General features: G+C 29.1%; 2 protein-coding genes across 2 annotated transcripts in view; one reads left to right on the forward strand and one right to left on the reverse strand.

Moving 5' to 3' along the window:
* Positions 1-1,177: 1,177 nt before the first annotated feature.
* The window catches only part of LOC135129375 (uncharacterized), a 194,230-nt gene continuing 174,000 nt past the window's right edge, over positions 1,178-21,407 (reverse strand). Inside the window, exon 3 of the mRNA XM_064056526.1 lies at positions 1,178-1,722. Within this exon, the coding sequence (XP_063912596.1) occupies positions 1,547-1,722 (176 nt within the window). The 3' untranslated portion in view covers positions 1,178-1,546. The remainder of the gene's footprint in view (positions 1,723-21,407) is intronic.
* LOC135129735 (fatty acyl-CoA reductase wat-like) lies at positions 1,965-19,147 on the forward strand. The gene is made up of 9 exons (XM_064056980.1): positions 1,965-2,156; positions 2,211-2,459; positions 9,836-9,984; positions 10,035-10,144; positions 10,213-10,458; positions 10,506-10,686; positions 10,743-10,981; positions 18,060-18,280; positions 18,902-19,147. Exons 1-9 carry the CDS (start codon positions 1,965-1,967, stop codon positions 19,145-19,147), a joined length of 1,833 nt encoding a protein of 610 aa, XP_063913050.1.

The raw sequence follows: 21,407 nt of genomic DNA on the forward strand, positions 1-21,407 counted from the left end.
ACCGAAACACTAAAATATTGAAAGTCGAGAAATTGACGGACAAAAGACTGAAAATCGAAAAATTGGGAAATGGAAAGTTGAAAAATCTCGAAACAGAAAAATCAAAATCTTGAAATACGTACCGAAATATTGAAGAATCGAAAAATTAAAAAACTGATAATAGCCAAAATTCGAAAAATTCTTACATCTACAATTTTGACTTTTTTTTTCGAAAATCTCGATGTCTAGGCGAAAAATTCAACACTCATTCATAAACCACAAGTCCAGGATTATGTTAATTTTTAACATTCAAATAGCATTTAAGTATTCGACAAAACTGCAAGATGACAAACATTTTGCTTACTTCAGATAGGATTTTTTCGGCAAAATTTTAGGATGACGTTTTCGTTAACGATTTATCCTGCTTACGATAACTTTAAACATTTGCAACATGGCGAAATCGTAATAAAACATACTTTATCCACTAAAAATCAAACTGACTTTTTTAAAAAATCTTTCAAAATTGATCCTGACCAGACTTCATTTATTTTTTTATATTAGTATTGTATCAAAAAATAAAATTGATTTAAAAACTAAACTCGTTATTACTTTTAGTCTTCGATTCGTTGTGTAACCTGTAACGTACTTACCGTTTTCTATTAATTCTCATTTTCACTTTTTAACTTACGCAGACTTCTGCACTCAGCTGACTTCCTGTTCAAATCCAGCACCACCGTTCCAGTTATAAAACAAACTTAAACCTTTGGTCTTTTGTGTGTTGTTTGAAAATTTAACGCTTCAAGAAAATACACACCCGGGCCAAAATATCTCCCCCGATTCCTTTGTTATCCAAAGAAACGCATAAAGCCAACATCAAATATTGAAATAACAGTACAAATTGGGCAAAATCCGTTTTACGAGGTAAAGTGAACGCAACGCCCTGAAAGCAATATCGTTTAGCTCTTCGGGGGCGGCAAACCCCAGAAAATAACCACGACCAACACATTCCCGCCTTTTGCTTTTTCCCAAATTTAAATCCTCTCAATAACAGAGATAATATTTGCTCAGCGAAGTTAGCCAATCCTCCTACTCGGAAGTTTATTTTAAGCTGACCGCGGACCTGTCTAAAGTTTTCACTTTTGATCTTCTACCACGTGTAGCAGGGAAGAGAAACAAGTCCCAAGATCGATGCAGGACATTTCTTTTAAATTCTCTATTTTTCTGACATAACAATACATAGCAACACGAAAGAAAAATCGTAACATACAATACGTGAACTTTACATAGGTGTGACACAGTAACCCAAAAACACATGCATTACATACTTATCGGAACTTTACAAACATAAATAAGGGCTTCGGAACTAAAAGTAATCACCGCAGTCTTGTAGTATAAGGGACAACTTTCGACCAATACGAAACGCTACGAGTCGGGGTTCAGTAGGGCCGTTAGTGGGCAATACTGGGCTTGAGGTACTGCGTAGGCCTTTGTAGATTTTCGGGCTCTTTGGGACTCAACCCCGTCGGATGCGTTTCGTAATGGAAAGGAAAGTCATCGGTGCGTCGCATTAACCCCATCTCAGTGGCTGGCCAGGATGTCGGTCTTTTATCTGGTGGGGCAGCATGTTACTTCGGGTTGGGGTCTTGCCCTTGCCGAAGCTGCTGATGGGGCTCCAGCGGGAGAACATGGTGATGGCGCGCTTGTTGGCCGGGAACTGCGGCACGAGGAGGTCGAAGTCGGTATCTGAAGATAAAATAAAATTGACGAGTCATCAATGGAAAAAGCATGTCGTTGATTCAATCACACGACTTAAATTGGTCAAAATTATAAGTTTCAAATTACAAGAAAACCGTTTCAGCTTTCATGGACATCGAAGTATTTTTACATGTAATTATGCGTCAGCAATTTTTTTTAAATAAATACAATAAATTTCAACGATTGTGGAAAGTAGGTGAAACAAGCTGTATCCTAGTTAAAACGACGACATGTCTGTCAGTGAAGTACAAGAATTTTTCAAAAACCAAACTGTGTTCATTACGGGAAGTACAGGTCTGTTAGGGAAGCTCGTTTTTCGAAAATTATTGGCTACATGCGACGTGAAGAAAATTTTTCTTTTATTAAGAGAAAAGAAAGGTCGATCTGTAGAGGAAAGAGTTGAACAACTGTTGGAAAGCATTGTAAGGTTTAATTTTGAATCTAGTTTTTCAAATTTTTTGTTTTTTTTTTTGAAGTGTTTTGGAAATTTGGAATCGGAGAAGTCAAGGTTTATAGAGAAAGTTTTTATTATGAAAGGAGATTGTGGCTTACCTGGGTTTGGGTTGTCACAGGATGACAGGAATTTGTTGGTTCAGGAAACGACGTGTGTTATACACAGCGCGGCTACTGTGAGGTTTGATGAACACTTACGCACTGCTGCATATGTTAATATTCGGGCCGTGCAGGATCTTGTTGGGTTGGCCAAGGAAATGGTTAATTTAAGGGTGGGTAATTTTTTCCACAGAGTATATTGTAATTTTTATTTCGTGAGCGTAGAGGACGGAAAAATAGTCCTCCGTTTCCGTCTGAGTGTCCGTCCGTCTGTCGTCTGTCCGAATTTTTATTAGACAGATCATAGACGATAAATCGCTAATTAAAATTAACTTATAAAGGTTCACATTAAAAAATAAAATTCGCAAAATCAAACAATTTTTCGTCTTTTTTCGTTTTTTATTTTTGATTTTTCAATTTTGCAGTTTTGCATTTTTCCTTTTTTTTAAGTTGAAAAATCGAAAAATTCAAGAATCTAAGAAATGAAAAATCGGGAAATCGAAAAGTCGAAAAAGCAAAAAATTGATTAAACAGAATTTTCCATTTTCAATTGTACGTGACGTGATTTTTGGAAATCGTAATAAAACACTCCATTTTCAATTTTCCATTTACGCAGTTTTTCGGTTTGCAATTTCTCGATATTACAATTTTTAATTTTTCGATTTTTCAGTTTCTCGATTTTTAATTTTCCCATTTTGCAATTTTTCATTTCCTCAATTTTTCAAGTTCTTGATTTCTATTTTTCATTTTTTCGACGTTCTGATTTTCATTTTCTCGATTTTATATAACAATTTTTTGTTTTCTCATTTTCTTTATTTTTTCAATGACTCCTTCGATTTTATAATTTTTCGGATATTTAGTTTTTCAAACTTTCAAGCTTTGATTTTTCAGTTCCTCTATTTTCCAATTTTCAAATATTAGATTCTTAATTTTTCGTTTCTTCATTTTATCAAGTTCTTGATTTCCAATTTTTAAATTTTTCAAAGTTTTCATTTTATACTTTTTCGTTTTTTATTTTTGTTTTTTAATGTTACAGTTTTGCAATTTTTCCTTTTTTTAAAGTCGAAAAATCGAAAAATTAAAAAATTGAAAAATCTAAAATCCGAAAACTTGAAAAATTGTAAAAAACCAAATATCCAGAAAACGAAAAATTAAAAACGGAGAAATCGAAAAGTCAAAAAACCAAAAAATTGATTAAACAAGAAATTGGAAAATCGAAAAATTAAACATTGTGAAACTGAAAATTCAGAAAATTGAGAAATCGAAAAGCCGAAAAGTCGAAAAATTTAGAAATCGTAAAATTGTTCTATATACAATTTTGATTTTTTTCCAAAAATCCACAGAATTTTCCATTTTCAAATGTACGTGACGTAATTTTAGAAATCGTAATAAAACACTCCATTTTCAATTTTCCATTTATGCAGTTTTTCGATTTGCAATTTCTCGATATTACAATTTTTAATTTTTAGATTTTTCGGTTTCTCAATTTTTAATTTTCCCATTTTTCAATTTTTCATTTCCTCAATTTTTCAAATTCTTGATTTTATATAACAATTTTTCGTTTTCTCATTTTCTTTATTTTTTTCAATGACGCTTTCGATTTTATAATTTTTTGTTTATTCAGTTTTTCAAATTTTCAAGGTTTGATTTTTCAGTATTTTTTTCAATTTTCAAATATTAGGTTTTTCAATTTTTCGTTTCTTCATTTTTTCAAGTTCTTGATTTCCAATTTTTAGATTTTTCAAAGTTTTCATTTTATACTTTTTCGTTTTTTATTTTTGTTTTTCATTTTTCCAGTTTTGCATTTTTTTTTAATTTGAAAAATCGAAAAATTAAAAAGTCGAAAATTAAAAAATCAAAAAATTGAAAAATCTAAAAACCGAAAATTTGAAAAATTGGAAAAAAAGAAAAATTAAAAACGGAGAAATCAACAAATCGAAAAGTCTAAAAACTAAAAAATAGATCAAAACAGGAAATTGGGAAATCGAAAAATTAAACATCGTGAAACTGAAAATTCAGAAAATTGAGAAATCGAAAAGCCGAAAAATCGAAAAATTGCTCTATCTATAATTTTGATTTTTTTCCAAAAATCCACAGAATTTTCCATTTTCAAATGTACCTGACGTAATTTTAGAAATCGTAATAAAACACTCCAATTTCAATTTTCCATTTATGCAGTTTTCAGGTTTGCAATTTATCGATATTACAATTTTCAATTTTTCGATTTTTCAGTTTTTCAATTTTTAATTTTCCCATTTTGCAATTTTTCATTTCCTCAATTTTTCAAGTTCTTGATTTTTATTTTCCATTTTTCCGACGTTCTGATTTTCATTTTCTCGACTTTATATAACAATTTTTCGTTTTCTCATTTTCTTTATTTTTTCAATGACTCTTTCGATTTTATAATTTTTTGTTTTTTCAGTTTTTCAAATTTTCAAGCTTTGATTTTTCAGTTCCTCTATTTTCCAATTTTCGAATATTAGATTTTTCAATTTTTATTTTTGTTTTTTAATTTTACAGTTTTGCAATTTTTCCTTTTCTTTAAAGTCGAAAAATTGAAAAATTAAAAAATCAAAAAATTGAAAAATCTAAAATCCGAAAACTTGCAAAATTGGAAAAAACGAAAAATTAAAAACGGAGAAATCGAAAAATTCCAGAATCGAAGAAATGATAAATCGGGAAATTGAAAAGTCGAAAAACCAAAAAATTGATTAAACAAGAAATTGGGAAATCGAAAAATTCAACATCGTAAAACTGAAAATTCAGAAAATTGAAAAATCGAAAAGCCGAAAAATCTAAAAATTTACAAACCGTAAAATTGTTTTATTTACAATTTTATTTTTTTCCAAAAATCCACAGAATTTTCCATTTTCAAATGTACGTGACGTAATTTTAGAAATTGTAATAAAACACCCCATTTTCAATTTTTCATTTATGCAGTTTTTCGGTTTGCAATTTTTCGATATTACAATTTTTAATTTTTCCATTTTTCAACTTTTCATTTCCTCTTGATTTTTATTTTTCATTTTCAAGCTTTGATTTTTCAGTTCCTCTATTTTCCAATATTAGATTTTTCAATTTTTCGTTTCTTCATTTTATTAAGTTCTTGATTTCCAATTTTTAGATTTTTCAAAATTTTCATTTTATACTTTTTCGTTTTTTACTTTTGTTTTTTGATTTTACAGTTTTGCAATTTTTCCTTTTTTTTAAAGTTGAAAAATCGAAAAAGTAAAAAATCAAAAAATTGAAAAATCTAAAATCCGAAAACTTGAAAAATTGGAGAAAACGATAAAATTAAAAACGGAGAAATCGAAAAATCGAAAAATTCAAGAATCAAAGAAATGAAAAATCGGGAAATCGAAAAGTCGAAAAACCAAAAAACTGATTAATCGAAAAATTAAATATCGTGAAACTGAAAATTAAGAAAATTGAGAAATCGAAAAGCCGAAAACTCGAAGAATTTACAAATCGTAAAATTGTTCTATCTAATTTTGATTTTTTTCCAAAAATTCACAGAATTTTCCATTTTTAAATGTACGGGACGTAATTTTAGAAATCGTAATATAACACTCCATTTTCAATTTGCCATTTATGCAGTTTTTCGGTTTGCAATTTCTCGATATTACAATTTTTAATTTTTCGATTTTTCAGTTTCTCAATTTTTAATTTTTCCATTTTTTAATTTTTCATTTCCTCTTTATTTTTCATTTTCAAGCTTTGATTTTTCAGTTCCTCTATTTTCCAATTTTCAAATATTAGATTTTTCAATTTTTCGTTTCTTCATTTTTTCAAGTTCTTGATTTCCGATTTTTAGATTTTTCAAAGTTTTCATTTTATTCTTTTTCGTTTTTTAATTTTAGTTTTGCAGTTTTTTCCTTTGTTTTAAGTTGAAAAATCGAAAAATTAAAAAATCAAAAAATTGAAAATTCTAAAAACCGAAAACTTGAAAGATTGGAAAAATCCAAATATCGAAAAAACGAAAAATTGAAGAGTTAGATATTGAAAAAGCCCAAAAATGTAATATCGAACTGAATCATCGAAAAATTGAAAAACGGTGAAATCGAAAAATTAAAAATTTAGTACCTATCATTAAAATTTGAAACATCGTAAAACTAAGAAATCGGAAAATTGAGAAATAGAAAAGTGAAAAAATCGAGAAACTGGAAAATTGAAAATCGAAAAACTGAAGAATCGGGAAATCTAAAAGTTGAAAAACCATAAAATCAATTAATCGAGAAATTGAAAAATCAAAAAATCTAAAATTTAGAAACGTTAACAACTGAAAAGAATCAAAAATTTTAAAAATCGTAAAACTGATACATTGGAAAATTGGGAAATTGGAAAATGAAAAAATCGAGAAATCGAAAAGTCAAAAAACCAAAAAATTAATTAATCGAGAAATTGAAATGCCGAAAAATCGAAAAATTTACAAAACGTAAAGTTGTTCATCTACAATTTTGATCTCTTTTTCCAAAAATCCACCGAATTTTCCATTTTAAAATGTACGTGACGTAATTTTAGAAATCGTAATAAAACATACTCCATTTTCAATTTTCCATTTACTTAGTTTCTCGTTTTGCAATTTTTCGATATTACAATTTTTCATTTTTCGGTTTTTCAGTTTCTCAATTTTTAATTTTTCGTTTTTTCATTTTCTTTATTTTTCAATGATTCTTTCGATTTTATAATTTTTCTTTATTCAGCTTTTCAAATTTTCAAGCTTTGATTTCCAATTAACCGGTTTTCTGTTTTCTTTAATTTTCAAAGTATTCATTTTTCAATATTTCGTTTCTTCAATTTTTCAAGTTTTTGATTTCAAATTTTTATAGTTTTCATTTTATACTTTAATGTTTTTTATGTTATTAATTTTTGATTTTTCAATACATCACAAAATCGAAACATTAAAAAATCTAAAAACTGAAGAATTATATCGAAAAATACCAAAAATGAAATATCGAACTGAAAAATCCAGAAATCGAAAAATTGAAAATTTAGTAACATCAACATTTGAAAAATCGAAAAACTGAAAAACAAAAAAAAAAACAGAAAAATCCCAAAACTGAAACATCGAATAACCGAGAAACCGAAACTTGAAAAGCAGAAAAATTGAAAAATCAAAAACCTGAAAAATCCAAAATTGACGAATTGAAAACATGAAAAATCGAGACATCAAGAAGAAAAATAAAACGACAAATTGAGAAATAGAAAAATCGAAAAATTCGTAAATCGTCAAACTGAAAAAATCGAGAATTGGAAAATTTGGAGAATCGAAAAATTGAAAAACCCAACACTGAAATACCAAAAAATTGAAAACCGAGAAACTGAAAAATTGAAAATCGAAAAACTGAAAAATGGAGACATCCAAATATCATAAAAGCGAAAAATTGAAAAATGTGCAAACCGAAAACTTGACAAAGTAAAAAAAGGGAGATATCGAAAAATAAAAAAATTGAAGAATTAAATATTGAAAAATCTCAAATATCGAAAAATTGAAAAATGGAGAAATCGAAAAATCGAAGTGGAGAAATCGAAAAGTCGAAAAACTAAAAATTGATTAATCGAGAAATTTTCAAAATTTAAAAATTGAAACATCGTAAAACTAAAAAATCGGAAAATTGAGAAATAGAAAAGTGAAAAAAATCGAGAAATTGAAAAATTGAAAATCGAGAAACTGAAAAATCGAAAATGGAAAACTGAAGAATCGAGAAATCTAAAAGTTGAAAAACCATAAAATCAATTAATCAAGAAATTGGAAAATGAAAAAAATCGAGAAATTGAAGATTTAAAAAATGGAAAAATTCAAGAACTGAGGAACTGAAAAGTCAAAAAACCAAAAAATTGATTAATCGAGAAATTGAGAAATCGAAAAATTGAAAAGCGAAAAACTGAAAAATTGAAAATCGAAAAATTGAAGAATCGATAAACTGAAAAATGAAAAAATCTAAAATTCAGAAACTAAAAAAATGAAAAACTTTAAAAACCGTAAAATTTGAGAAGAAAAAGTCCGAAAACTGAAGTATCGAAAGAAAAATTGACAAATCAGAATTTTCCATTTTCATCATAAATCGTAATAAAACATACTCTATTTTCAATTTTCCATTTATTCAGTTGTTCGATTTGCAATTTTTCGATTTTATAATTTTTCATTTCTCGATTTTTCAGTTTCTGAATTTTTATGTCTCATTTTGTTTTTTCATTTTCTTTATTTTTTTCAATGACTCTTTCGATTTTATAATTTTTTGTTTTAAAAAGTTCGATTTTTCAATTTTTCATTGCTTCAGTTCCTGGATTTAGATTTTTCAGTTTTGCAATTTTTTCATTTTTTTAATCATGTTCTAAGTTTTTTGTTGTGAAAGATGGCTATGTTTATTAAGAAAAAAAGGGCAAAACATAAGCCCCACCCACCCACCCTATCTCAATTCTAATGATTTTTTTTATTCGTCGTGAGTCGAGGGGCGGAGCTTAATTATAAAATCTTTATTTTTCTACGTGAAATTACCATCTGAAATGTGTTCTTAAGTAATCGTGTTATACAAAGAAAACTACATGTATTACATAATTAAAAATGAAAACCAAAATAGAAGCCCCACCCATCCGTCTCGAGCGTGATGAATTTTTCATTCGTTGTCAGATCGAGGGGCGGAGCGTAATTGCAAAATCGATATTTCCTTATAGAAATTTACCATTTTAGGCATGTTTTAAGTTTCTTGTTATAAAAAGACGGCTACGTATAATAAGAAAAAGCGTAAAATATAAGCCCCACCCACCCGCCCTATCTCAATTGTGACGATATTTTTATTCGTCATTAAGTCAAGAGGGCGGAACTTAATTGCAAGATCCATATTTCCCTACCAAAATTTACCATTTTAAACGTGTTTCAAGTGTCTAAGAATAAAAAAAATCATCACAATCAAGACGGGGTGGGTGGGCGGGGTTAATATTTTGCCTTTTTTTCTTAATGTAGATAGTATTTTTTGAACAACACGATACTCAAAAACATGTCTTTTATTTCTTGTAAAGAAAAAAGTATTTTGCAGTTAAGCTCCGCCCTCTTGGTTCACGGCGAATAAAAAATTCATCCCAAATGTGATAGGGTGGGTGGGCGGGCTTAAATTTTGTCTTTTTGTTTTAATATGTGTAGACTTCTTTTCACAACATGAAACTTAAAACATATTTAAAATGGAAAATTTGTAGAAGGTAATATCGATTTTACTATTAGGCTCCGCCCCATAATTGTAAAATCCATATTTCCCTGCAAAAATGTACCATTTTAATGATGTTCTAAGTTTTTTGTTGTGAAAAGATTTTTTGATTTTTCGTTTTTCATTTTCTTTATTTTTTTCAATGATTCGTTTGATTTTATAGTTTTTCGTTTATTCAGTTTTCCAAACTTTCTAGTTTGGATTTTCTAGTTACTGGATTTTCCTATTTTAAAATTTTAGAATAGATGAAAAAGTTTTAAAAATTAAAAAATTAACAATGAAAAGTCGACGAGTTACATACAAAATCGCAAAAAAATTATAATTCAGGGGCGACCAATTTTTTCCAGGTTGTGGTATACGTTTCCACTGCTTATTCAAACTCCAATCAGAAATATTTTATATCAGAAAAATTCTATAAACCACCTATGAAGGCCCAAGAACTTATGCAACTAATAGGAACTTTGGATGACGAAACATTAAAGAGTGTCACTTCTGAGTAAGTACTTACTTGCTCAAAGTACCATCGTCTTGTATTAATTTTTCTAGACTACTTAATTCTTGGCCCAACACCTACACATTCACTAAAGCTATCGCCGAAAATGTGATCAAAGACGAAGGTCAAAACATGCCCATAGCCATTGTCAGACCGGGTGTTTGTAAGTGAAACAATTTTAATTATAACTAAAGTTTAGTCTCGTTAAAATCGTTACAAAGGTACTTTCAGTGATGGGAACTTGCCAAGAACCCGAACCAGGATGGATCGATGTAATACAAGGAAACACTGCTTTTTTCATAGGTACATTGTTGGGTATAATACATTGTCAAATGGTACATGACAACGTTGTGGCGATGGTACCACTGGATTACGCAGTCAATAACATTTTATCCTCGGCATGGTACACCTCCACTAAAAGTACCAACCCAACAATCTACAACTTAGTCGGTTCTGGGAACAACGTCATAACTAGCGGTAAGTAGATGTATTAGAAAGGTCACCATACTAAATTTCTTCTAAAGCCAACCTTCGTGCCTTTGGAAAATCATTGTCAAGATTATACGCTAGTGTATACGCAGTAAGTCCCTATTTCCTTATAACAACCAAGAAGAAGTACGTCCTAAAATTTTACCAGTTCTGGCTTCACTTAGTACCAGCGTATGCAGTGGATTTGATTATGTTATGTTTAGGCAAGCAACGAAAGTAAGTCCCGACTTGTAAAAATCAAAAGAAAAAAAAAAAAAAACAATTTTTCGTAGATTTGCCAAAATGTATCAGAAATTTCATGCAGTTTGTGAGGCGGTCGAGTTCTTTACTTTGAACTGGTGGATTTTCGAAACAACCAACACTGACATTTTGTGGAAAGCTTTGAACGAAAAAGATAGACAGCTGTTTCCGTTTAATACGGAACTGCTGGACTGGGAAAGGTATGTGGAAAATTGTGCAATATATGGAAGGGTGCATCTAGTCCACGACCCTTTGGAAACAGTGCCTCAGGGTAAACGGAGGCAAATGTTGCTGAAATTATTGTTTGGTTGCATTTTTCTACTACTTGGATGCTTGTTGTGTTATCTACTTTATTGTCTATTTTATTAATAAATAAATTTGTTCAAAACTGGTGTGTGAGTTTCTTGTGAGTTTTTTTGTGTTTTAACAAAAAGATAAATAAGTATTCTGGAAATGTAAATGCTAGGATAATACTTTTTATTAATAAGAAAGAGATACCATAAATTAGAAGTGTTGATAAAATTGTGCGTCCTAAACAACTAGGTATAATAAAAGCTTCCATGGATTAAAATTCGCCAAATATTAAACATTGCCCACGTTTATTTTTAAGTTTAACGCGGTTACTGTGAGGTGCGGTAAATCGCTAATTAAAATTAACTTATAAAGGTTAACATTAAAAAATAAAATTCGCAAAATCAAATCTTAACCTACGACCAAAAAACAATTTTTCGTTTTTTCATTTTATTTATTTTTTCTATTTTTCCATTCTTTAGTGTTCCGGTTTGGTAATTTTTCGTTTTTTCGGCTTTAATTTTTTCGATTTGCAGTTTTTTAATTTCTCGAGCTCCAAATTTTTCAATTTTCCATTTACTCAGTTTTCTGATTTGCAATTTTTCGATATTACAGTTTTTTTATTTGTCCAGTTTTCAGATTTTTCAAAGTTTTCATTTTATACTCCTTCGTTTTTTATTTTTGATTTTTCAGTTTTACAGTTTTGAATTTTTCCTTTTTTTTTAAGTTGAAAAATCGAAAAATTCAAGAATCGAAGATATGAAAAATCGGGAAATCGAAGAATTTACAAATCGTAAAATTGTTCTATCTACAATTGATTTTTTTCCATCTTTATTTTTTCAATGACTCTTTCGATTTTATAACTTCTTGTTTATTCAGTTTTTCAAATTTTCAAGCTTTGATTTTTCAGTTCCTCTATTTTCCAATTTTCAAATATTAGATTTTTAAATTTTTCGTTACTTCATTTTTTCAAGTTCTTGATTTCCAATTTTTAGATTTTTCGAAGTTTTCATTTTATACTTTTTCTTTTTTTATTTTTGTTTTTTAATTTCACAGTTTTGTAATTTCTCCTTTTTTTTAAAAGTCGAAAAATCGAAAAATTAAAAAATCAAAAAATTGAAAAATCTAAAATCCGAAAACTTGAAAAATTGGAAAAACGAAATATCGAAAAAACGAAAAATTAAAAACGGAGAAATCCAAAAAAACAAAAATTCAAGAATCGAAGGAATGAAAAATCGAGAAATCTAAAGATTAAACATCGTGAAACAGAAAATTAAGAAAATTGAGAAATCGAAAAGCCGAAAAATCGAAAAATTTACAAATCGTAAAATTGTCCTATCTACGATTTTGATTTTTTTTTCCAAAAATCCACAGAATTTTCCATTTATGCAGTTTTCAGTTTGCAATTTCTCGATATTAAAATTTTTAACTTTTCGATTTTTCAGTTTTTCATTTTTTAAAGTTCTTGATTTCCAATTTTTAGATTTTTCAAAGTTTTCATTTTATACTTTTTCGCTTTTTATTTTTTTTTTCAATTTCACAGTTTTGCATTTTTCCTTTTTATTTTTATTAAAGTTGAAAAATCGAAAAATTAAAAATTCAAAAAAGAAAATGAGAAAACGAAAAATTGTTATATAAAATCGAGAAAATGAAAATCAGAACGTCGGAAAAATGAAAAATAAAAATCAAAAAATTGAAAAATTGGAAAAAACGAAATATCAAAAAACGAAAAAGCGAAGTATGAAATATTGAAAAAGCCCAAAAATCGAACTGAATCATCGAAAAATTGAAAAATGGAGAAATCGAAAAGTCGAAGATATAAAAAAATAGAAAAATTCTAGAATTGAAGAACTGAAAAATCGAGAAATCGAAAAACCAAAAAATTGATTAATCGAGATATTGAGAAATCGAAAAATAAAAAACTTTGCATCATCAAAATTTGAAACATCGTAAAACTAAAAAATCGAAAAATTGAGAAATAGAAAGGTGAAAAAATCGAGAAATTGAAAAATTGAAACTCGAGAAACTGAAAAATCGAAAATCGGAAAACTGAAGAATCAAAAAATCTAAAATTTAGAAACGTTAACAACTGAAAAATCAAAAACTTTAAAAATCATAAAACTGAAACATTGGAAAATTGAGAAATTGAAAAAATTGAGAAATCGAAAAGTCAAAAAACAAAAATATTGATTAATCGAGAAATTGACAAATCGAAAAACTGAAAAAACGAGAAATCGAAAAGTTGAAAAACCAAAAATTAATTAATGGAGAAATTGAAAAATGAAAAAAATCTAAAATTTAGAAACTAAAAAATATCAAAAACTTTAAAACCGTAAAGCAGAAACATTGGAAAACTGTGAAATCGAAAAATGAAAAAATCGAGAAATTGAAAAATTTCAAATCTGGAAATATGGAGGAATTGAAAAATTGAAAAATCGAAAAATTGGAGAAGAAAAAGTCCGAAAACTGAAGTATCGAAAAATTTACAAATCAGAATTTTCCATTTTTATCGTAAATCGTAATAAAACATACTTCATTTTCAATTTTCCATTTATTCAGTTTTTCGATTTGCAATTTTTCGATTTTATGATTTTTCATTTTTCGATTTTTCAGTTTCTGAATTTTTATTTTTCATTTTCCCGATTTTATATCACAATTTTTCGTGTTTTCATTTTCTTTTATCTTTTTAACGACTCCTTCGATTTTATAATTTTTCGTTTATTCAATTTTGCAATTTTTGGATTCCCAATTAACCGATTTTTTGATTTCTTTAATTTTAACAAGTTCGATTTTTCAATTTTTCCATTTTTCCCTTAAAACTTGAATAATCGAAAAAAACCAGTCGTAGATAAAATTGAAAAATTAAAGAATTGAATATTAAGAAATTCCAAAAATGAAATATTGAACTGAAACATCGAAAAATGGAGAAACGGAAAAATCGAAGTCGAAATGGAACATTTAAAAAATAGAAAAATTGAACAATTGATTAATCGAGAAATCGGGAAATCGAAAAATTGAAAATTTAGTAACATAAAAGTTTTAAAAATTTAGAAATTGAAACATGAAAAATCGGAAAACGGAGAAATAGAAAAGTGAAAAAATCAAGAAATTGAAAAATTGAAGAATAAAAAACGGAAAAATCCCAAAAATGAAATATCGAAAAATTGAAAAACCGAAAATTTAAAAATCGAGAAATTGACAAATCAAGAACTCTAAAATTCAGAAACATCAAAAACTGAAAAATCGAAAACTTTAAAAGTCGTAAAACTGAAAGATTGGAAAATTGAGAAATCGAAAAATGAAAAAATCGAGAAGTCAAAAATTTGAAGAATCGAGAAATTGACAAATCGAACAATTGGAAAAGAAAAAACTGAAAAGTCCATCGAAAAATTGAGAAATCGAAAAGCCGAAATATTGGAAAATTTACAAATCGTTAAATTGCTTTAGAATTTTTTTTTTTAATCCACAGAATTTTCTAGTTTTAAATGTATGTGGCGTAATTTTAGAAATCGTAATAAAACATACTCCATTTTCAATTTATTCAGTTTTCCGATTGCAATTTTTGGATATTACAATTTTTATTTTTCGATTTTTCAGTTCCTCAATTTTTAATTTTTCCATTTTTCATTTCCTCTTGATTTTTATTTTTCATTTTCCAGCTTTGATTTTTCAGTTCCTCTATTTTCCAATTTTCAAATATGTATTAGAGTTTTCAATTTTTCGTTTCTTCATTTTTTCAAGTTCTTGATTTCCAATTTTTAGATTTTTTAAAGTTTTCATTTTATACTTTTTCGTATTTTATTTTTGTTTTTCAATTTTACAGTTTTGCAATTTTTCTTTTTTTTTTTAAGTTGAAAAATCGGAAAATTAAAGAATCAAAAAATTGAAAAATCTAAAAACCGAAAACTTGAAAAATTGGAAAAAACGAAATATCGAAAAAACGAAAAATTCGTCGAAAAATTGAAAAATGGAGAAATCGAAAAGTCGAAAAACCAAAAAAGTGATTAATTCGATATTGAGAAATCGAAAAATTAAAAATTTATTATCATCAAAATTTGAAACATCGTAAAACTAAAAAATCGGAAAATTGAGAAATAGAAAGGTGAAAAAATCGAGAAATTGAAAAATTGAAAATCGAGAAACTGAAAAAATGAAAACCGAAAAACTGAAGAATCGAGAAATCTAAAACTTGAAAAACCATAAAATCAATTAATCGAGAAATTTGAAAATCAAGAAATCTAAAATTTAGAAACGGTAAAAACTGAAAAAAAATCAAAAGCTTTAAAAACCGTAAAACTGAAACATTGGAAAATTGAGAAATTGGAAAATGAAAAAATCGAGTAAACTGAAAAAACAAGAAATCGAAAAGTTGAAAAAGCAAAAATCGAGAAATTTAAAAATCAAAAAATCTAAAATTTAGAAACTAAAAAAAATCAAAAACTTTAAAAACCGTAAAGCAGAAACATTGGAAAACTGTAGAATCGAAGAATGAAAAAATCGAGAAATTGAACAATTTCAACACTGGAAATATCGAAAATCGAGGAATTGAAAAATTGAAAAATCGGAAAATTGGAGAAGAAAAGGTCCGAAAACTGAAGTATATAAAAATTGACAAATCAGAATTTTCCATTTTTATCGTAAATCGTAATAAAACATACTCCATTTTCAATTTTCCATTTATTCAGTTTTTCGATTTGCAATTTTTCGATGTTATAATTTTTCATTTTTCGATTTTTCAGATTCTGAATTTTTATTTTTCATTTTCCCGATTTTATATCACAATTTTTCGTTTTTTCATTTTCTTTGTTTTTTCAATCACTCTTTCGATTTTATAATTTTTCGTTTATTCAATTTCGCGATTTTTGGATTCCCAATTATCCGATTTTTTGATTTCTTTGATTTTAAAATGTTCGATTTTTCAATTTTTCCATTTTTTTCCTTAAAACTTGAAAAATTGAGAAAAAGCGAGTTATCGCAAAATCGAAAAATTGAAGAATTAAATATTGACAAATCCCAAAAATTTCAACACTGAAATTTTCAAGCTTTGATTTCCAATTAACCGCTTTTCTGATTTCTTTAATTTTCAAAGTTTCGATTTTTCAATTTTTCGTTTCTTCAATTTTTCAAGTTTTTGATTTCTAAATTTTAGAGTTTTCATTTTGTACTTTTATAGTTTTTATATTTTATTAATTTTTGATTTTTCAATACAATTTTTCCATTTTTTCTCTAAAAGTTGAAAAATCGAAAATTTAAAGAACCGAAAAATTGAGACATCGAAACATCACAAAATCGAAACATTAAAAATCTAAAAACTGAGAACTTGAAAAATTGAACAAAAGCGAGACTTCGAAAAATCGAAAAACTGAAGAATTATATTGAAAAATCCCAAAAATGAAATGTGGAACTAAAAAATCGAAATCAAGATTGAAGAATTGAAAAATCCAGAAATCGGAAAGTCGAAAAATCAAAAAAATTGATCAACCGAGAAATTGAGAAATCGAAAAACAAAAAAAAAAAGATCCCAAAACTGAAACATCGATAACCGAGAAACCAAAACTTGAAAAGCAGAGAAACTGAAAAATGAAAAACCTGAAAAATCCAAAATTAACGAATTGAAAACATGAAAAATCGAGATATCAAGAAAAAAAATAAAACGATCGATTAATCGAGAAATTGAGAAATAGAAAAATCGAAAAATTCATAAATCGTCAAACTGAAAACATTGAGAAATGGAAAATTTGGAGAATCGAAAAATTGAAAAAACTCAATACTGAAATACCAAAAAATTGAAAATCGAGAAACTGAAAAATTGAAAACCGCAAAATTGAAGAATCGAAAAACTGAAAAATGGAGAAAACTTGACAAATTAAAAAAAAGGGAGATATCGAAAAATAAAAAAAATGAAGAATTGAATATTGAAAAATCTCAAATATGAAATATCGAACTGAAACATCGAAAAATTCAAAAATAGAGAAGTCGAAAAATCGAAAAGTCGAAAAATTGATTAATCGAGAAATTTTCAAAATTTAAAAATTGAAACATCGTAAAACTGAAAAATCGAAAAATTAAGAAAAAGAAAAGTGAAAAAAATCGAGCTATTGAAAAATTGAAAATCTATGAAGAATGGAAGAGAGCCAAGGAAGAAATGGGAAAAAGAGTGGGTGAAGTAGAAAGTCAACTAGATCGAATGGAGAGAGAAAATAGAAGAAGTAAAGTAGTGATGATGGGATTGGAAATAGAAACAGGAGAGCAGAAGCAGATAACTGGAAACGCGACAAAATTTTTAGAAGAGAAAGTCAAAGTAGAGAGTAAAGTTAAAAGCGCGTACAAAATTGCAGAGAAAGTTTATGTAGTGGAATTCGAAAACAGAGAAGAAAAAATAAATGTAACGAAAAGCAAGAAGAACTTAAAAGGGTTGTCGATTTACATAAATGATGATCTGACGAAAACGGAAAGAAAAATTCAAAACAAGATAAAAGAAGAGGGCAGACTTAAGAAGGCAGAAAATTTTTAGTAAAGAGCCAAAAGAGAAGGAAGAAAACGAGGAAAAATGGAAGGAAACAAGGCAATGGAAAAGGAAAAGGAATAAAGGATGCAGATAGGGAAATCGGAAAAAAGGAAGCTGCTACAAAATTAGGAGAAAAAGTGGTGAAGGTACGGTTTTGGAATGTCTAAGGGTTGTGAAAAAAGAAAAAGGAGTTCTGGGACTACGTGGGAAAATTTGATCTGTGGGGCTAGTAGAGACTTGGGTACAAAGAGAAAACTGGGAGAAAGTGGAAGAGACACTACCACAAGAATATGTGTGGGAGCGTCAAGGGGCGACAAAGGAAAAGAAAAAGGGGAGAGCAAGCGGGGGAATAGTAATGGGAATTCGAAAAGAAATGCAAGAGTTGGAAAAGGGAAGTAATAGTAAAAACGGACTAATGAAGAAAGTAAAAAAGAAAATGGAGAAAACCAAGATAAACATAGAAAATGAAATAAAGACAAAGGAGATGAAAAAGTACTTATAGAAGGAGATTTTAACGCAATATTAGGCGATAAGTGGACAATAATAATAGATAAAGAAAAGGGAGAGAAAAGAGGATCAAAAGATAAAGCAAACAATAAAGAAGGGAAAATATTGTGGGAGATAATAGAAGAAATGGGATGGGAAATTTTGAATGGAAACAAGGAAGGAGATGAAGAAAAAGAATGGATGTACGTAGGGGCAAGGGGAGAATCAATTATAGACTATGGGATTGTCAACGAAGAGGCGTGGGAAGAAATAGAGAGTTTCAAAGTGGGGGAAAGGGCAGAATCAGACCACATGCCACTAGAAATAAAAATCAAAGGAAAAGAGCAAGAGTACGAAAAACGAGAGAGAAGAAACGAAAGAAAAGAATTAGAAAAAAAGAATATGGGATTAAGAGGGAATTCAAAGATACAGAAGTAGACTAGGAAAAAAAAATCGAAGTAAGGTAAAAGAAGATATAGAAGCTATGATAGCGGAACTGAGCAACCTAATTGTAGAAGCTACGAAAAAAAGAAAGATATACATATGGCAAGGGAGGAATAATGGATGGAACGGAGAATGTAGTGCGTTGAAGAGAAAAGCAAGGGAAAAATTAAGAAAATGGAAGAATAACAAGGGAAGGAAAGAAGAGTACCTAAAAGCAAGAGAGAATTATAGGAGAAAATGCAAAGAAAGAAAAAGAGAAAAACGAGAAGAAGAAGAGAAGACAATAAAGTCTCTGAAAACAGACAAAGGAACGGAGAAGGAAGACTGAAGTCAGCAGGAAAATCAAAATACATGAATGGAAAACACACTTTTTGGAATTATTGGGAGGTTGGGAGGTTGTGAGGTTCGGAAATAACAAAAGATGAAATAGGAAGACAGATTGAAAGACTGAAAAGAGGAAAGGCACCAGGAGGGGATGGAATCCAGAACGAAGCGTGGATGTTCGGGACAGAAGGAGTGAAAGAAAGGATATGGGAAGCGGTGGATGGAGTTTGGAAGGGAAAAGGGTTTCCTCGGCAGTGGAGAGAAGGTATAATAATCCCATTATTTAAAAAGGGACAAAAAAGTGATGTGAAGAACTACCGAGGGATTACCTTGCTCAATACGGCGTACAAGATATGCGCAATGATACTAGTTGAGAGGTTATGAAAAGAGATGGAAGCAGCGCATATTCAAGAAATGGTCCGAAAAGCGAACAAAGTGATAGGAATAGTATGGGGAATAGGAGAGAAAATTTGGACAGGATTATAAGAGAAGAATAATGATGTTTGATAGTTTGATCAAAAGTGTATTTATGTACGGAGCTGAGATTTGGGGGATGGAGGGAATATGAAGAAATAGAGAGAGTGCAAGAAAAATACTTCAAATGGACATTGGCATTGGAAAAGTATACGCCGGGGTATATAGTGAGAGAAGAAACAAAAAGGGAGAAAATGAGAGTGGAAGCGGGTAAAAGGGCGGTTGGATTTGAAGAGAAGTTTAGTGAGAGAGGTGATTGTAAAATATTGCAAGAATGTTGGAAAAAAATAAGAAAGGAAGGGGGAAAACATGTTTCGAACGAAAGAGACAAGTATTATGAGGGAAAGGGATATGCATGTGAAGACATAGAGAGAATGAGAGAAATGGGAAGGGGTATGAAAGAAGAACTGAGTGTAAGAGATAAGGATATAGATACACAAGAACGCAGATCGAAAATATCGGAGTCTAGATATAATGCAGACAATTGAAAAATAGTGAAGGATGAAGTATCAAAGTACACACAGAGAGAATATAAAAGAGAAAAGAATGATGGCGAGATTTAGGTGTGGAAATGAAGAGATATAAAGTAATTTTTGGATGGATGAAACTGACAGAAGGTGGAGGATATGTTGGAGAGAGAGAAACAATAGAGCATATGCTGGAAGAATGTGAAGGATTGAGAGAATCGGAGGAAAATAGGAAAGAAGTGCTAAACGAGGATGGAAGAGGACTGGACTGGATGAAAGAAGTATGGAAGATAAGGGAACTATGGCAAGGGGTGGGCAAGCAGAAAGAATAGAACATTTATTATATAACACTCGAATATTTATTTTATTTTATTGATTTATCTGATGTAGATTAAGTTAATTTGTAATAATAAATTAATACTACTATTAATAAATAAATTTGTTCAGAACTGGTGAGTTTTCTTGTGAGTTTTTTTGTGTTTTAACAAAAAGAGAAATAAGTATTCTGGAAAGTAAATGCTAGAATAATACTTTTTATTAATAAAAGGAGAAACAGTAAATTCGAAGTGTTAAAATTCGCCAAAATTAAACCACGTTTATGAGCACTAAAGCAGCAATGAGAACACTGAAACTACTTCCTTCCTTAGAGTACGCCCTGTTGCACGTATCAGAATTTGGTTCACAGTCATCAACAAACAACGTAAGATTTTTACGAAAAGCCCATTTAACCGCAGATTCAGTTTCTGTCTCATTTAGTTTAGTACACGTCAAAATTATACTCCATGTGTTACATTCTTGTTTACAAACATCCGAAAAATGCTTGATTGGGTTGTTATTCAGCCAAATTTCCAAAAAAGAGTGGTTGTCAAAAATATTATCCACATTTTCGATCAAATTGTGATCCAAATAAATAGACACTTGTTCCGACAACATATCTTCAAATACTTGAGGGTGCACGTAAGAGATGAGATTGTTCTGTAAATTAATAAAAGCAAAGTCTGCCCTCAAATTATCAAAGGACTTTCTTTGAAGAGTCTTGATCTTGTTGCAGCTAAGATCTATTCGGTTTAGTCCTGGCATGTTTATCATTGATTGTGGATTTAATATTACTATCTGATTGTTGGATAAATTGAGGTCGCTCAAGAGGAGTAGGTCACTGAAAGCACCGATTTCCACTATGTGTATCATATTTGAACTCAAATCTATAGCTACCACGCTTAGATTTTTGAAAGTGGCTTTTTTGATTAATTTTATTTCATTCCGATTGATCTTTAATATAGTTATACCTTGGAATACGGTTTCATAACACGAATCTTCTAATTCTTTCACGTTGGAGTTAATAATATAAAGTTTATAGACATCACCGGAAAACTGAAATAATTCGCAGCAAAGTTTGGGTAAGTATACGTCGGTAACCATGACTACACCAGCAGAACTCTCGGTGTATATTTGATCCGAGTAATATTTTCTAAATCCGTCATTGTACTCTACTTTGTACTGTACCATCGCTATTTGACACCCATTACAGCTACATTTCGCGTGTAGAAAAAAAAATACGACTGCAAAAAATGCCCCGTACATGTTTTAGAGTCTTTCAATGCGTTTTTAGTACACACGCATCGACCTGAACAGTGCACTAAATTGCGTTCTTGTGTAACACCTAACTCCATCAGCTAATTGAGGTATTACAAAAGACGCTTTAT

Source organism: Zophobas morio, unplaced genomic scaffold (assembly GCF_036711695.1).
Source record: "Zophobas morio isolate AGI-343-1 ecotype UQ-CSIRO unplaced genomic scaffold, CSIRO_AGI_Zmor_V1 ptg000016l, whole genome shotgun sequence".
Lineage (NCBI taxonomy): Eukaryota > Metazoa > Arthropoda > Insecta > Coleoptera > Tenebrionidae > Zophobas > Zophobas morio.

Bases quoted from the DNA above. Each gene is read 5' to 3' on its own strand.
- LOC135129735 (XM_064056980.1), top strand. From the start codon at position 1,965: ATGTCTGTCAGTGAAGTACAAGAATTTTTCAAAAACCAAACTGTGTTC. The intron at 2,157-2,210 runs GTAAGGTTTAAT...TTTTTTTTGAAG, and splicing joins AACAACTGTTGGAAAGCATT to TGTTTTGGAAATTTGGAATC. The intron at 10,145-10,212 runs GTAAGTGAAACA...AGGTACTTTCAG, and splicing joins CATTGTCAGACCGGGTGTTT to TGATGGGAACTTGCCAAGAA.